General features: G+C 50.7%; 1 protein-coding gene across 1 annotated transcript; it reads left to right on the forward strand.

The window, feature by feature from the left end:
• Positions 1 to 8,449: 8,449 nt before the first annotated feature.
• LOC122929357 (mitochondrial 2-oxoglutarate/malate carrier protein) lies at positions 8,450 to 17,983 on the forward strand. Its single transcript, XM_044282899.1, has 8 exons — positions 8,450 to 8,586; positions 11,140 to 11,292; positions 11,849 to 12,055; positions 12,455 to 12,545; positions 12,635 to 12,725; positions 12,809 to 12,908; positions 13,597 to 13,648; positions 16,275 to 17,983. The coding sequence occupies exons 1-8, from the start codon at positions 8,516 to 8,518 to the stop codon at positions 16,428 to 16,430; spliced, it is 921 nt and encodes a 306-aa protein (XP_044138834.1). The 5' UTR covers positions 8,450 to 8,515; the 3' UTR covers positions 16,431 to 17,983.
• The last annotated feature ends 203 nt before the right edge of the window (positions 17,984 to 18,186 follow it).

Raw genomic sequence — 18,186 nt, forward strand, 5'->3', positions numbered from 1 at the left:
AGGAGACCAGGTCCTGTACATGTGACTGCTCTGAGGGTGGAGGAGACCACGTCCTGTACATGTGTCTGCTCTGAGGGTGGAGGAGACCACGTCCTGTACATGTGACTGCTCTGAAGGTGAAGGAGACCACCTCATAAACATGTGTCTGCTCTGAGGGTGAAGGAGACCAGGTCCTGTACATGAGACTGATCTGAGGATAGAGGGGACCAGGTCCTGTACATGAGACTGATCTGAGGATAGAGGAGACCAGGTCCTGTACATGAGACTGATCTGAGGATAGAGGAGACCAGGTCCTGTACATGAGACTGATCTGAGGATGGAGGAGACCAGGTCCTGTACATGAGACTGATCTGAGGATAGAGGAGACCAGGTCCTGTACATGAGACTGATCTGAGGATAGAGGAGACCAGGTCCTGTACATGAGACTGATCTGAGGATAGAGGAGACCAGGTCCTGTACATGAGACTGATCTGAGGATAGAGGAGACCAGGTCCTGTACATGAGACTGATCTGAGGATAGAGGAGACCAGGTCCTGTACATGAGACTGATCTGAGGGTGGAGGAGACCACGTCCTGTACATGTGTCTGCTCTGAGGGTGGAGGAGACCACGTCCTGTACATGAGACTGATCTGAGGGTGAAGGAGACCACGTCCTGTAAAGAGTGACTGCTGTGAGGGTGAAGGAGACCACATACTGTACATATGACTGCTCTGAGGGTAGAGGAGACCAGGTCCTGTTCATGTGACTGCTCTGAGGGTGGAGGAGACCACGTCCTGTACATGTGTCTGCTCTGAGGGTGGAGGAGACCACGTCCTGTACATGTGACTGCTCTGAAGGTGAAGGAGACCACCTCATAAACATGTGTCTGCTCTGAGGGTGAAGGAGACCAAGTCCTGTACATGAGACTGATCTGAGGATAGAGGAGACCAGGTCCTGTACATGAGACTGATCTGAGGATAGAGGAGACCAGGTCCTGTACATGAGACTGATCTGAGGATAGAGGAGACCAGGTCCTGTACATGAGACTGATCTGAGGATAGAGGAGACCAGGTCCTGTACATGAGACTGATCTGAGGATAGAGGAGACCAGGTCCTGTACATGAGACTGATCTGAGGATAGAGGAGACCAGGTCCTGTACATGAGACTGATCTGAGGATAGAGGAGACCAGGTCCTGTACATGAGACTGATCTGAGGATAGAGGAGACCAGGTCCTGTACATTTGACTGCTCTGAGGGTGGAGGAGACCACGTCCTGTACATGTGTCTGCTCTGAGGGTGGAGGAGACCACGTCCTGTACATGTGACTGCTCTGAAGGTGAAGGAGACCACCTCATAAACATGTGTCTGCTCTGAGGGTGAAGGAGACCAAGTCCTGTACATGAGACTGATCTGAGGATAGAGGAGACCAGGTCCTGTACATGAGACTGATCTGAGGATAGAGGAGACCAGGTCCTGTACATGAGACTGATCTGAGGATAGAGGAGACCAGGTCCTGTACATGAGACTGATCTGAGGATAGAGGAGACCAGGTCCTGTACATGAGACTGATCTGAGGATAGAGGAGACCAGGTCCTGTACATGAGACTGATCTGAGGATAGAGGAGACCAGGTCCTGTACATGAGACTGATCTGAGGATAGAGGAGACCAGGTCCTGTACATGAGACTGATCTGAGGATAGAGGAGACCAGGTCCTGTACATGAGACTGATCTGAGGATAGAGGAGACCAGGTCCTGTACATGAGACTGATCTGAGGATAGAGGAGACCAGGTCCTGTACATGAGACTGATCTGAGGATAGAGGGGACCAGGTCCTGTACATGAGACTGATCTGAGGATAGAGGAGACCAGGTCCTGTACATGAGACTGATCTGAGGATAGAGGAGACCAGGTCCTGTACATGAGACTGATCTGAGGATAGAGGAGACCAGGTCCTGTACATGAGACTGATCTGAGGATAGAGGAGACCAGGTCCTGTACATGAGACTGATCTGAGGATAGAGGAGACCAGGTCCTGTACATGAGACTGATCTGAGGATAGAGGAGACCAGGTCCTGTACATGAGACTGATCTGAGGATAGAGGAGACCAGGTCCTGTACATGAGACTGATCTGAGGATAGAGGAGACCAGGTCCTGTACATGAGACTGATCTGAGGATAGAGGAGACCAGGTCCTGTACATGAGACTGATCTGAGGATAGAGGGGACCAGGTCCTGTACATGAGACTGATCTGAGGATAGAGGAGACCAGGTCCTGTACATGAGACTGATCTGAGGATAGAGGAGACCAGGTCCTGTACATGAGACTGATCTGAGGATAGAGGAGACCAGGTCCTGTACATGAGACTGATCTGAGGATAGAGGAGACCAGGTCCTGTACATGAGACTGATCTGAGGATAGAGGAGACCAGGTCCTGTACATGAGACTGATCTGAGGATAGAGGAGACCAGGTCCTGTACATGAGACTGATCTGAGGATAGAGGAGACCAGGTCCTGTACATGAGACTGATCTGAGGATAGAGGGGACCAGGTCCTGTACATGAGACTGATCTGAGGATAGAGGAGACCAGGTCCTGTACATGAGACTGATCTGAGGATAGAGGAGACCAGGTCCTGTACATGAGACTGATCTGAGGATAGAGGAGACCAGGTCCTGTACATGAGACTGATCTGAGGATAGAGGAGACCAGGTCCTGTACATGAGACTGATCTGAGGATGGAGGAGACCAGGTCCTGTACATGTGAATGCTCTGAGGGTGGAGGAGACCAGGTCCTGTACATTTGATTGCTCTGAGGGTGGAGGATACCACGTCCTGTACATGTGATTGATCTGAGAGAGGAGGTGACCACGTCCTGAACAGAGTGACTGCTGTGAGGGTGGAGGAGACCATATCCTGTACATGTGACTGCTCTGAAGAAAGCCACGTTCTTTACGGGGTGTCTGCACCGACGGTGAAGGAAAGTACTTCCTGTATAGTGTGACAACTCTGAGGGTGGAGGAGACCACGTCCTGTACATAGTGACTTCTCTAAGGGTGGGGAGACCATGTCCTGTTTAGAGTGACTGCTGTGAGGATGGAGGAGACCACGTCCTGTATAGAGTGACTGCTGTGAGGGTTAAGGAGACCACATCCTGTATAGAGTGACTGCTGTGAGGATGGAGGAGACCACGTCCTGTATAGAGTGACTGTTGTGAGGGTTAAGGAGACCACATCTTGTACATGTGACTGCTCCGAGGGTGAAGGAGACCACATTCTGTAAAGAGTGACTGCTGTGAGGGTGGAGGCGACCAAGTCCTGTACATGAGACTGCTGTGAGGGTGGAGGAGACCACGTCCTGTACATAGTGACTTCTCTAAGGGTGGAGGCGACCAAGTCCTGTACAAGAGACTGCTGTGAGGGTGGAGGAGGCCACGTCTTGTACAAGAGACTGCTGTGAGGGTGGAGGAGGCCACGTCTTGTACAGAGTGACTGCGCTAGCGGCGATTCCCCACTCTGCGAGGTTGTGCCACCTGCTCAATGGTTTGAAAGCGCAATGTTATGTTTACAGCGGTCAAAGTGGTAAGGAACCGGCAGAAGCAAGTTGTTTTTCCTTATGGTGACTTGTGTTTGGAGAAGCGATCTTTCATGCGCGTAGATGTTTCCCCTGTGTATGAGTCCACACGGGCACTTTAGTAAGTATACGACATAACTGCTGTTACATGTGAACAGACCCCTAACCGGGAATCGCTTGCCTGTGAGGGTGTGTGGGAAGTATTCCCCTTTAATTACACTTGAGCAATGTATACACCCCAGGCAGGGAAACGTGCCCTTCCTGGGAGTGGATCGAGTCTGCTGATGCTTCTCAGTCTGAACACTGCCCACATCGGCCCTGACCACCATGTCGCGGATATTTTTATTTTGTTTATAGCTTATTAAAGGAGGGCTCTTAACACCTTCAGGACCTAGGACGAGTATACTCGGCCTGGCATTAAACTGTCACCATGTCTGCAGACATGGTGACAGCGCTGAGTGCCGGCTGTTACACACAGCCAGGCACCCAGACTCAATGCCGAGGGGGGTCCTGTGACCCCCATATCGGCCATCGCTGCAAACCGCAGGTCATTTCAGACCTGCGGTTTGCAGCGCTTTATGTAGTTTCTGGTCCCTGCGGTCCCTGACCGCAGGGATCAGAAACCTAAAAATGGTCACAATCTAATTTTTTTAACCCCCCCCCTGCACCCCTGAATGGTATTATGTGGGCGGGGTGCAGGGGGGCGGTGCGGCAGGCGGGATCGCAGGATCTCCCGCCCGCCTCCCGCTGAATTTTCATTGGTGGTCAGTGGTGTATACCAGAGTGTCAGCACATTGCTGACACTCTGGTATAAACGACTGACATTGCTACGATGTCAGCCGTTTAGCATGATTCACCCTTTCCATACCGCGGTCCGTACGGACCGCGGTATGGAAAGGGTTAAGTCAGGGAGCTCCCCCCCTCTGCCATCAGGGGGCTGCTGTGCCTTTGCAGCCCCCAGATGGATGGGGGGACAGCGGGAGGGAGCTCCCCTCCTTCCCCGTCTGCTCAGTTGTGGCAGACGGGGAAGGTTCCCATGGCAACAGGACGCCTTCTCAGGCGTCCTGCTGTCCATGGTGCTGAACAGATCTATGCTAAAAGCATAGATCTGTTCAGTGTAAGTAAAATACAGTACAGTACAATATATATTGTACTGTACTGTATTATACAGACATCAGACCCACTGGATTTTCAAAAACCAAGTGGGTCTGGGTAAAAAAAAAAGGAAAAAAAAGGAAAAATCAAAAAACACATTTATCACTGAATAAAAATCTAAACAATAAAATACACTACACATATTAGGTATCGCCGCATCCGTAACGACCTGATCTATAAAACGGTCATGTTACTTTCCCTGCACGGTGAACGCCATAAAAATAAAATAATAAAAACTATCCGAAAAAAGAAATTTTGCCCACCTTACTTCCCAAAAAAGGCAATAAAAGTGATCAAAAGAGTCGCATGTACGCCGAAATAGTACCACTCAAACCGTCACCTCATCCCGCAAAAAATGAGCCCCTACATTAGACAATGGCCCAAAAAATAAAAAAAATATGGGGACACTATAACATGATTTTTTTTTTGTTTCTAAAATGATATCATTGTGTAAAACTTACATAAATAAAAAAAAGTATACATATTAGGTATCGCCGCGTCCGTATCGACCAGCTCTATAATAATATCACATGACCTAACCGCTCAGATGAACACCATAAAAAATAAAAACTGTGCTAAATAAACAATTTTTCACCTTACATCACCTTACATCAATGTCATGTAAAAAGTGTAATAGCAAGCGATCAAAAAGTCATATGCACCCCAAAATAGCGCCAATCAAACCATCATCTCATCCCGCAAAAACCATACCCTACCCAAGATAATCGCCCAAAAACTGAAAAAACTATGGCTCTCAGACTATGGAGACACTAAAACATTTTTTTTTTTGTTTCAAAAATGAATTCATTGTGTAAAACTTACATAAATAAAACAATTGTATACATATTAGGTATCGCCGCGTCCGTGACAACCTGCTCTATAAAAATACCACATGATCTAACTTGTCAAATGAATGTTGTAAATAACAAAAAAAACGGTGCAAAAAAAGCTATTTCTTGTTACCTTGCCTCACAAAAAGTGTAATAAAGAGCAAAAATCATATGTACCCTAAACTAGTACCAACAATACTGCCACCCTATCCCGTAGTTTTGGAGTTTCTACTCTAGGGGTGCATCAGGGGGGGCTTCAAATGGGACATGGTGTCCAAAAAAACTGTCTAGCAAAACCTGCCTTCCAAAAACCGTACGGCACTCCTTTCCTTCTGCACCCTGCCGTGTGCCCGTACAGCGGTTTACGACCACATATGGGATGTTTCTGTAAACTACAGAATCGGCGCCATAAATATTGAGTTTGGTTTGGCTGTTAACCCTTGCTTTGTAACTTGAAAAAAATTATTAAAATGGAAATAATATACAGATCGGTCACAACCGACCCATTCTCACCCTTAATAACCAGGGTGTCCAGGAAATTGATTTCATGATCGTTATAGTGCAGAGTAAACTGAAGCTCGGACCAAACCAAGTTCAGGTAATCTGCAAAATCACGAAGGGATCGAATGGCGCCCCGCCACACGCAAATCGCGTCAGCGACGAATCTTCGCCAAAAAATACTGTGAATTTTGAACAGATCATTACTGTAAATATATTTATCTTCAAACCATGACATGTATGAATTTGCGTACGGCGGTGCGGCATTCGAGCCCATCGCGGTCCCACAGCACTGCTGGTAATAGGTGTCCTGAAACAAAAAGTAGTTTTCATTTAAAATAATTTCAAGCAATTTCAGAAAAAATTGTTTAGAACCTTCAGTGTGAGAGGAGAAGGATAAAAACCACTCAACAGCCCGTATACCCTTCCAACGGACAATCGAGGTATACAATGAGCACACATCAACGGTTACTAATAAACCATCATCCTGTGACGCCAGGGTCGTTACAGGACGCGACATGGTGGTCAGGGCCGATGTGGGCAGTGTTCAGACTGAGAAGCATCAGCAGACTCGATCCACTCCCAGGAAGGGCACGTTTCCCTGCCTGGGGTGTATACATTGCTCAAGTGTAAGTAAAGGGGAATACTTCCCACACCCCCCTCACAGGCAAGCGATTCCCGGTTAGGGGTCTGTTCACATGTAACAGCAGTTATGTCGTATACTTACTAAAGTGCCCGTGTGGACTCCTATACAGAGGCGAAACATCTACGCGCATGAAAGATCGCTTCTCCAAACACAAGTCACCATAAGGATAAACAACTTGCTTCTGCCGGTTCCTTACCACTTTGACCGCTGTAAACATAACATTGCGCTTTCAAACCATTGAGCAGGTGGCACAACCTCGCAGAGGGGGGAATCGGATTAAGATGTTAAAAAAACGTGCATCCTACTGGATCCACACACTACAGACATTGGGACCCATGGGGTTAAACCGGGAGTATGATTTGAACAGCTTCCTGTAATTTTCCAAGCTCCATTTTATATGTATATTAAAACCTTTTATTCATTTGTCTTTTTATGTATTTTTTCAGAAAACGTGAGGAACCCCCAACCGCATCATGTGAATTAGAAGTCGCCGTGATCATTTAAAGAATTCCGCATGATCTTCAATTACTACCATTCTGATTGATGCTGCTGCGGTTGGGTCGCTTCTCACGTGTTTCTGGTTTTGTTTCCCTTTGTTTGATTGATCACCACGGTTACCTGATGTCATTTCCGCCTAGGCGGTCTATTTAAACCGTGTACACTGTTTCATTTCTGTATACTATACTTGTATCTGTTTGAGAAAGGCTCGTATTGGAGCCGAAACGCGCGTCACAGGATATCTTATATGTGACGAATAAAGAGATTGAATTAGCAGAAGACAAAGTGAGTGCCGGTCTTTCTTGTCTATACTAGAGCGGGATCTTCGCCTCGGACTCGTGCACCACGCCTCTTGTACGGAGTGCCGGCTGACCGTCACCTGACCACGTCCTGTACATGTCTCTATTACACCGCACTCTGGTGGATGTGACCGCTATCGCCGGTGTCCCATTCCTGCACTGTCATTGACTTCATTATCTCCTAATTGTCGTTAATCATTGATGGTCACAGGTCGGCGTGGCCCGGGGGTGGATCGCCCGCCGCTAATGAGTTTATTGCCCTCTGCAACAGCTACAAAGGTTGTAATGCCTGGTATGATAGGGGTTGTAGTCCACCTCACGGGTTCTCTGATCATCACGTGTCAATGAATCCAGTAAAGATGGCTGCTGGTCCCAGCGATGGAGGGACAACTTTCAGGTGGACGCAAGTGACCAAACGGAAAATATATACTGTGGTAACGTTCCACGCTCATGTGACAACGGCATCTCAGATTGGCGCCTGTTGCCATAGAGACATAGCTGCCACGTTTACATGGGACTTGTGGCTGCCGCACGCGCCATGTTCAGTTTGGACGCCGGTGTACGTCCGCTGCCGCTGTTCACATTACTGCGGTTCTGCGGCCGCCGCCATCTCGTGATCACTTAACACAAGAAAAATAGCTGCAAAATCAATAAACAAGTGGAATAATTATAAAAACAATGAAAATGTTATTAACATAGAGGAGAATAAGAGAAGCATCTCTGTATACAGGGTCAAACATGGCCGCCGGGGTATACAGCCCAGCAGGTTGCCGGGTTTGTCCCTCATGTTCGGGGGCCGCCACCAGCCTCCTTGTCCTCCTAGAGGCCCTCGTGTAATAGGTACCTCCAAATACTGCTTCCCGCGAGGCTGGCGGCTTCACCCACATCAAACATGGCCGCCCGCGCGCTTCTACCCTCTTCCAATATGGCCGCTGCGTCCTGCCGTTAGTGACGTGACCTGGCCACACCCCCTCGCTGTGCGCGCACACCTCCTGTGTCACCTTGGGGGTCTCTCCGGTCAGACAGTCGGTGACAAGATGGCAGCGGCGAGCGGCAAGGAAAGGACCTCCCCCAAAGCCATCAAGTTCCTGTTCGGGGGGCTGGCCGGGTAATGACCGACAGGCGGAGGGTGCACCCCTGCAGCATGGGAACCGGGCCCCTGTGATTCATCAGTAGTGGGGGCCCCTGTGATTTGTCTGTAGTGGGGCCCCCTGTAATTCATCAGTAGTGGGGGCCCCCCATGTAATTTATTAGTAATGGGGGCCCCTGTGATTTGTCAGTAATTGGGCCCCTGTAATTTATCAGTAATGGGGGCCCCTGTGATATATTAGTAGTGGGGGCCCTGTAATTCATCAGTAGTGGGGGCCCCTGTAATTCATCAGTAGTGGGGGCCCCTGTGATTTGTCAGTAATGGGGCCCCCTGTGATATATTAGTAGTGGGGGCCCTGTAATTCATCAGTAATGGGGGCCCCTGTAATTCACTAGTAGTGGGGGCCCCTATAATTCATCAGTAGTGGGGGCCCCCCTGTGATTTGTCAGTAGTGGGGCCCCCTGTAATTAATCAGTAGCGAGGGGCCCCCCTGTAATTCATCTGTAGTGGGGGTCCCTCTAACTGTAATCAGTTACTGTACTGCGGTGTAGTGGAGAGGTGTGTGTGCGGTCACTGTACTGCGGTGTAGTGGAGAGGTGTGTGCGGTCACTGTACTGCGGTGTAGTGGAGATGTGTGTGTGCGGTCACTGTACTGCGGTGTAGTGGAGAGGTGTGTGTGCGGTCACTGTACTGCGGTGTAGTGGAGAGGTGTGTGTGCGGTCACTGTACTGCAGTGTAGTGGAGAGGTGTGTGCGGTCACTGTACTGCGGTGTAGTGGGGAGGTGTGTGTGCGGTCACTGTACTGCGGTGTAGTGGAGATGTGTGTGTGCGGTCACTGTACTGCGGTGTAGTGGAGAGGTGTGTGTGCGGTCACTGTACTGCGGTGTAGTGGAGATGTGTGTGTGCGGTCACTGTACTGCGGTGTAGTGGAGATGTGCGTGTGCGGTCACTGTACTGCGGTGTAGTGGAGAGGTGTGTGCGGTCACTATACTGCGGTGTAGTGGAGAGGTGTGTGTGCGGTCACTGTACTGCGGTGTAGTGGAGATGTGTGTGTGCGGGCACTGTACTGCGGTGTAGTGGAGATGTGTGTGTGCGGTCACTGTACTGCGGTGTAGTGTAGATGTGTGTGTGCGGTCACTGTACTGCGGTGTAGTGGAGATGTGTGTGTGTGCGGTCACTGTACTGCGGTGTAGTGGAGATGTGTGTGTGTGCGGTCACTGTACTGCGGTGTAGTGGAGATGTGTGTGTGTGTGCGGTCACTGTACTGCGGTGTAGTGGAGAGGTGTGTGTGTGCGGTCACTGTACTGCGGTGTAGTGGAGAGGTGTGTGTGCGGTCACTGTACTGCGGTGTAGTGGAGATGTGTGTGTGCGGTCACTGTACTGCGGTGTAGTGGAGATGTGTGTGTGTGTGCGGTCACTGTACTGCGGTGTAGTGGAGATGTGTGTGTGTGTGCGGTCACTGTACTGCGGTGTAGTGGAGAGGTGTGTGTGCGGTCACTGTACTGCGGTGTAGTGGAGAGGTGTGTGTGCGGTCACTGTACTGCGGTGTAGTGGAGAGGTGTGTGTGCGGTCACTGTACTGCGGTGTAGTGGAGATGTGTGTGTGTGCGGTCACTGTACTGCGGTGTAGTGGAGAGGTGTGTGTGTGCGGTCACTGTACTGCGGTGTAGTGGAGAGGTGTGTGTGCGCGGTCACTGTACTGCGGTGTAGTGGTGAGGTGTGTGTGCGGTCACTGTACTGCGGTGTAGTGGAGAGGTGTGTGTGCGGTCACTGTACTGCGGTGTAGTGGAGATGTGTGTGTGTGCGGTCACTGTACTGCGGTGTAGTGGAGATGTGTGTGTGTGCGGTCACTGTACTGCGGTGTAGTGGAGATGTGTGTGTGTGCGGTCACTGTACTGCGGTGTAGTGGAGAGGTGTGTGTGTGCGGACACTGTACTGCGGTGTAGTGGAGAGGTGTGTGTGCGGTCACTGTACTGCGGTGTAGTGGAGAGGTGTGTGTGCGGTCACTGTACTGCGGTGTAGTGGAGATGTGTGTGTGTGCGGTCACTGTACTGCGGTGTAGTGGAGAGGTGTGTGCGCGGTCACTGTACTGCGGTGTAGTGGAGATGTGTGTGTGTGCGGTCACTGTACTGCGGTGTAGTGGAGAGGTGTGTGTGCGGTCACTGTACTGCGGTGTAGTGGAGAGGTGTGTGTGCGGTCACTGTACTGCGGTGTAGTGGAGAGGTGTGTGTGCGGTCACTGTACTGTAGGTGAAAGTCTCCTGGATGAGATGAGGGCACATTCCTGTTACATCCCCTCCCCCACCATTAGACAGAAATGCTCCTGACCTAGTGCTGCTCCACAGCTGAGGGCTTGTGACACTGTGTCAGTTTACTCAGTCCACTGATACATTGTAACAAACCCTCATCACAGACAGCGGAACTGTACGGGCCATGTTGCCGTCTGCAGACCCCAGGATTGGGGAGGGGGAGCTGCCAGGACGCTGCACCGAATGACACGGCCCCGGGGCCACAGCAGCAGCAGATAATTTCCATAATCACCGGCGCTAACGAGCGGCGTCTTCTGCCTGCAGGATGGGCGCCACCGTGTTCGTCCAGCCGCTGGACCTGGTGAAGAACCGCATGCAGCTGAGCGGAGAGGGCGCCAAGACCCGGGAGTACAAGACCAGCTTCCACGCCGTGGGCAGCATCCTGAGGAACGAGGGGCTGAGGGGCATCTACACCGGGTGAGAGCCAGCCCACTGTGTCACCCTGCAGGGGGAGGGGCCAACTCCGTCTGTGTCACCCTGCAGGGGGAGGGGCCAACTCCGTCTGTGTCACCCTGCAGGGGGAGGGGCCGACTCAGTCTGTGTCACCCTGCAGGGGGAGGGGCCGACTCAGTCTGTGTCACCCTGCAGGGGGAGGGGCCGACTCATAGTCTGTGTCACCCTGCAGGGGGAGGGGCCGACTCATAGTCTGTCACCCTGCAGGGGGAGGGGCCGACTCAGTCTGTGTCACCCTGCAGGGGGAGGGGCCGACTCATAGTCTGTGTCACCCTGCAGGGGGAGGGGCCGACTCAGTCTGTGTCACCCTGCAGGGGGAGGGGCCGACTCAGTCTGTGTCACCCTGCAGGGGGAGGGGCCGACTCATAGTCTGTGTCACCCTGCAGGGGCGGACTCATAGTCTGTGTCACCCTGCAGGGGGAGGAGCCGACTCATAGTCTGTGTCACCCTGCAGGGGCGGACTCATAGTCTGTGTCACCCTGCAGTCGGAGAATCCCTTTCTCACCCCTCTCTTTCTCAGGTTATCCGCCGGTTTGCTGCGCCAGGCGACCTACACGACCACACGTCTCGGTATTTATACCATTCTCTTTGAAAAACTGACAAAGGCGGACGGGACTCCGCCCAACTTCCTCATGAAGGCAGCTATCGGGATGTCTGCGGGGGCCACGGGGGCCTTTGTGGGGACCCCTGCTGAGGTCGCGCTCATCAGGATGACCGCAGATGGGAGGTAAGCCGCACAGAGAGCGCCCCTAGTGGTCGTCGCTTCTCACAGCCGCTCATCGTCTTGTGTCCAATTTGTCACCATTTCTAAGATCTCTGCTTGCTGGGAGCCCTAACACTTCTCACGGCTGAGGGTTTGTTACAGTTGCATCTAGTCTCTGAACCGCTTGGACTCCAGGCTGCACTGATTGCTGTACAGGGCAGAGGAATGTAACAAACCCTCAGCTGTGAGAAGTACTGGGTTAAGAGGCGTTTGTTCCCATTCACTGACAGAAAGCAGATATTTTGACTGGTGGGGAATTGAAACACAAGTTATATAAATAAATGGCAGAGGTTGTCCTTCTACAGGGGGCACATACTTTGGCGGTGTACTCTTATATATGGCCTCTTGTCCGCTCTCCCGCAGGTTACCTCCAGACCAGAGGAGAGGGTACAGCAACGTCTTCAATGCCCTGGTCAGAATGTCCCGGGAGGAGGGCATCATCACGCTGTGGAGGGTGGGTGTAGTTGTACATTCACCGTATGACCCGTCATGGTGCCCTGGTTCTAGCATTACCCATAACCCCCCTCTCTTTCCCTCTCTCAGGGATGCGTACCAACAATGGCGCGGGCCGTGGTCGTCAACGCCGCCCAGCTGGCATCTTATTCCCAGTCCAAGCAGTTTCTTCTGGACTCTGGTGAGATGATAGGGTTTGGCCACAGCCACCCCTGGGGTGTGTAGGTAGAGGAAGCTTGTGACCCTGTCCTTGACCTCCTGCAGGGTATTTCCGGGATGGCATTCTGTGCCACTTCTGTGCCAGTATGATCAGCGGACTGGTCACCACAGCCGCCTCAATGCCTGTGGACATCGCCAAAACCAGGTAAGTGACCGCACAAGTTTTTCCTTAAGGCTGGGTTCAGACCTGAGCGTCCTGACCTGAGCGCTGTGTATGCGCGATTCTCCGGCGTCTCACCTACGCGGCTCCAGTAGTATGCGAACGCCCATTGTCGCGCGTTCCCGGAAGTCTATGTACGGGAACGCGCGACAAGACGCCCCAAAGTCGCTCATGTACTTTTTTGAGCGTCGGGCGTTTTACAGCGCGATCGTACGCGCTGTAAAACGCCCAGGTGTGAACCATTCCCATAGGGAAGCATTGGTTTCTCCTTGTTGAGCGTTTTACAGCGCGTAGGAACGCGCTGTAAAACGCTCAGGTGTGAACCCAGCCTAAGTCCTTGCACTGGGTCGCTCCCTCTTACCAGGAGGTAACTGGCTCTGTTCATCCTGAGCTCCCTGATTTATTGAATGGACTGACGTTTAAAGTGACAATGCAGTGGACGAGCTAGTGTAGACATGAGGAGTAGTGAGTTTAGTAGAGTTGTAGATCTCACTGATACAGCGCCCCCTAGTGGTAAAGCCACTGTACCACCACCACAGAGGGCAGTGGAGTAATTGTGTCCCTATCTGAGTGAACCCATTACATAGTGCCGGGGTCTCCTGAGAATCGGGACGGGGCTATAAACCACAGCCTGATAACTATTCACCTGGAACCACCTTCCTTCCCTCCGCAGGATACAGAACATGCGAATGATTGATGGGAAAGCGGAGTATAAGAATGGACTGGTAAGTGGCCGAGTGCAGGTGTGAACACGACCATCAGCTGTGGAAAATGTGCTCCCAGGATACATTATGTCCACCATGTTTCATTATATCTACAGAAATAATCTACACTGAGTTACATCCTGTATTATACTCCAGAGCTGCACTCACTATTCTGCTGGTGGAATCACTGTGTACATACATTACTTATCCTGTACTGATCCTGAGTTACATCCTGTATTATACTCCAGAGCTGCACTCACTATTCTGCTGGTGGAATCACTGTGTACATACATTACTTATCCTGTACTGATCCTGAGTTACATCCTGTATTATACTCCAGAGCTGCACTCACTATTCTGCTGGTGCAGTCACTGTGTACATACATTACTTATCCTGAGTTACATCCTGCATTATACTCCAGAGCTGCACTCACTATTCTGCTGGTGCAGTCACTGTGTACATACAGTACTTATCCTGTACTGATCCTGAGTTACATCCTGTATTATACTCCAGAGCTGCACTCACTATTCTGCTGGTGCAGTCACTGTGTACATACATTACATTACTTATCCTGTACTGATCCTGAGTTACATCCTGTATTATACTCCAGAGCTGCACTCACTATTCTGCTGGTGCAGTCACTGTGTACATACATTACTTATCCTGTACTGATCCTGAGTTACATCCTGTATTATACTCCAGAGCTGCACTCACTATTCTGCTGGTGCAGTCATTGTGTACATACATTACTTATCCTGTACTGATCCTGAGTTACATCCTGTATTATACTCCAGAGCTGCACTCACTATTCTGCTGGTGCAGTCACTGTGCACATACATTACTTATCCTGTACTGATCCTGAGTTACATTCTGCATTATACTCCAGAGCTGCACTCACTGTTCTGCTGGTGGAGTCACAGTGTACAGTCAGCTATTCCAGTGATCTGAGTAGGAACCACACACAGATCGCCCCCTTGTGGCAGTAATAAGAACCTGTCATAGTTTGGATCACATTTAGGCTACTTTCACACTTGCGTTAGGTGCGGATCCGTCTGGTATCTGCACAGACGGATCCGCACCTATACATGCAAACGATGGTATCCGTTCAGTGCGGATCCGTCTGCATAACAGCTTTTTCAGATCTGAGTTTTCACTATTGTGAAAACTCAGATCCAACAGTATATTCTAACACAGGGGCGTTCCCATGGTGATGGGGACGCTTCTAGTTAGAATATACAAGGGGTCAGCAACCTCCAGATGTGGTCAAACTGCAACTCCCAGCATGCACACTTGCTTGGCTGTTCTCAGAACTCCCATAGAAGTGAGTGGAGCATGCTGGAAGTTGTAGTTTCACAACAGCTGGAGTGCCGGAGGTTGCTGATCCCTGGAATATACTAAGAACTGTGTACATAACTGACCCTTCTGCCTGGCACCACCTGATCTCTTACAGGGGGCTGTGATCCGCACAATTAACCCCTCAGGTGCCGCCCCTGAGGGGTTATTGTGCGGATCTCAGCCCCCTGATCGGGTGCTGCCAGGCAGCAGGGGCCAGACCCCCCTCCCTCCCCAGTCTCCCCAGTATTAAAAGCATTGGTGGCCAGTGCGGCCCCCCCCCCCCCCCCCCCTCCCCAGTATTAAAAGCATTGGTGGCAGTGGCCACAGGCTAACCAGATCGGTTACCATGGCAGCCAGGACGCTACTGCAGCTTATACAGTAGCGTCCTGGCTGCCATGGTAACCGATCGGAGCCCCAGCGATTAAACTGGGACTCCGATCGGAAATGCTGCTCCGCTGCCGCCAATGATGGGGGGGTTGTTAGCCTGTGGCCACTGCCACCAATGCTTTTAATACTGGGGAGGGAGGGAGGGGCCGCACTGGCCACCAATGCTTTTAATACTGGGGAGACTGAGGAGGGAGGGGGGTCTGGCCCCTACTGCCTGGCAGCACCCGATCAGGGGGCTGTGGTCTGCACAATAACCCCTCAGGTGCGGCACCTGAGGGGTTAATTGTGCGGATCACAGCCCCCTGTAAGAGATCGGGTGCTGCCAGGCAGCAGGGGGCAGTCATGTACACAGTTTGTAGTATATTCTAACTAGAAGCGTCCCCGTCACTATGGGAACACCTCTGTGTTAGAATATACTGTCGGATCTGAGTTTTCGCGATATAACTCAAATCCGATGGTATATTCTAACATAGAGGTGTTCCCATGGTGATGGGGACGCTTCAAGTTAAAATATACCATTGGATTGGAGAAAACTGATCCGATGGTATAAAAGGGACTCCAGACTTTAAATAGAAAGTCAATGGGGACGGATCCGTTTGCAATTGCACCATATTGTGCCAACGTCAAACGGATCCGTCCCCATTGACTTGCATTGTAATTCAGGACGGATCCGTTTGGGTCCGCACGGCCAGGCGGACACCAAAACGCTGCAAGTTGCGTTCGGGTGTCCGCCTGCTGAGCGGAACGGAGGCGAAACGGAGCCAAACTGATGTATTCTGAACAGATCCTTATCCATTCAGAATGCATTGGGGATGAGCGGATCCGTTCGGGGCCCCTTGTGAGAGCCCTCAAACGGATTTCACAAGCGGAACCCCGAACGCAAGTAGCCTAACCCCGTCGTCTTCTTCTTTATCTCTCGCTGCAGGACGTTCTCATTAAAGTTGTCAGATACGAGGGATTCTTCAGCCTCTGGAAGGGCTTCACCCCGTACTACGCCCGGCTGGGGCCCCACACCGTCTTGACTTTTATCTTCCTGGAGCAAATGAACAAATACTACAAGAAATTCTTCCTGAGCGGATGATGGGAGTGCATCGGGACCTGTTTTCTCCAACATTCAGGCACAAACCCTGCAGCCAAAGTTGTCGCCCAATCCCACCCACTGTCCATCTGGGAGCAACACTTACCGCCCCCGAATCATCAACTTTTATTTGGTGCAGGGTATGGTGGGGGGTCAACCAGTGCATATACATTTAAAGGGCACTTCCACCCAAATCTTATTGATACGTAGATGGGGTCTCCACACCAAAGTAGAAAAATAATCCCCTTCTTCGTCCTTTTTATGGACCGTGATGCTTCGCCGTCAGTACCAAATACAAACCTCTCCTGGCCTGGGCGGGGCTTCCTCTCAGGATTTTAAGCCCCTCCCCTTCAGGGGATTGTGCAATATGAGTCCTGTTTCTGGGTGGAATTGCCCTTTAAGCGCCTCACTTTAATTTATTGGTTTGTAAAGGAAATGGCTTTTTTGGAGGAAAAAAAAAAAAAAATTGCAAATTTATTTTTTTGTTCTATTACTTCCCCCCCCCCCCCCCATGGATGCTTATTTATATTAGAGAATATTTGTAGTTAGTTATTGGTTCATTTTGGGGTTTTCCGTTGCTTTAAGAGCCCGGATGAGGACTATAACTCCCAGCAGATCAGGCCTGCTCAGACTCCTTTTACAGATTATGGGTATTACTTATCATGAAAACACTAAGTGCAATCGATCAACTCATCAGGGATTGGGTAGAGCGCTTTATTTGGGGGTCAGGGGAGCAGCCATAGTTCTTGGGGGGACAGCGGACCCCCATTTCCGTTTTTTTTGTAGACACTAATAGTTGGAGGGTTTTCTGCTTTGTTGGTGCCGCCACGCCCCATAGTAATCGCATGGTGAGCGGTGAAATAGCGCCACCCATGAGGAAAGTGTCACTCCCCATCTTTGAGACTTAAAGCAGCTGTTTTTGTGGGCGGGGCCTGCAAACCTGAGGTATGAGGCGCTAGGAGCCTCAGGCTTGCAGGAGCTTTAAAAAAAAATGGCTGCTTCTAGGATAACATGAACAAAACGGCTGTAGCCTGCGATCCCCTCGCAGACTAAGCGGGATCGCTCGCTGAGCTTGTATTTATTCCGAGGTGTAAATATACGCGCCCCACCCATAGAGATATATCCGTACGTCGCGACGTGTCATTTTCAAAAAATCACTTTGGAAGGCGGGGCTTAAGGGCGACCCTTATAGTCTCCAGTAAAATGGCTTCTCCTGTATGTCACTAGTTGCCCTGTGTGTGCTGCGTGCGTGCGTGAGAGACCGCCACCGTCACCATTTTGGGGTAGCCACATCTCGTCGAGGATGAGGGCGTATAGAAATTCTGAATAAAATGTGGTTTTCTTGCAAGACTGAGCCATGACGTCCTTTCTCAGATACAAACTATGCACAATACAACTTAAAAAAAATGTCTGATTAGTCGGTGACTACTTGTGATAGAACCTGAAGCCCCGCCTACTTCTTCAAGGGGATGTCCAGAGACAAAATGTTTATATTTCTTTGTCCCTCCAGTTCTCTCTGAAGGCAAAATAAAATGTAACAGCCCTTTCATATCCAATCTACAAGCACCTGTAATTTTTTTAAGGGGGGGCAATTAAAGGGTAAGACCATTCCCTCAGAAAATGAAGGACGGTGCTGTGTTGTTTTCACTGTTACCGTAAGTGCATCACACATTGTAACGTAATACAGCAGCGCTGTGTCTTCCCCTGCACCTCATGGGTGACCCTCTGTTCCCCGGGTGCTATAGGAATCACCGTTGTC

The sequence above is a fragment of the Bufo gargarizans genome, chromosome 2, assembly GCF_014858855.1.
Source record: "Bufo gargarizans isolate SCDJY-AF-19 chromosome 2, ASM1485885v1, whole genome shotgun sequence".
In the NCBI taxonomy this organism is placed as follows: Eukaryota; Metazoa; Chordata; class Amphibia; order Anura; family Bufonidae; genus Bufo; species Bufo gargarizans.

Excerpts from the sequence above, each read along its gene's own strand:
- LOC122929357 (XM_044282899.1), top strand. The coding sequence starts at position 8,516 with ATGGCAGCGGCGAGCGGCAAGGAAAGGACCTCCCCCAAAGCCATCAAG. Across the intron at positions 12,056-12,454 it reads AGGATGACCGCAGATGGGAG|GTTACCTCCAGACCAGAGGA; the intron begins GTAAGCCGCACA and ends GCTCTCCCGCAG. Across the intron at positions 12,546-12,634 it reads GCATCATCACGCTGTGGAGG|GGATGCGTACCAACAATGGC; the intron begins GTGGGTGTAGTT and ends TCCCTCTCTCAG.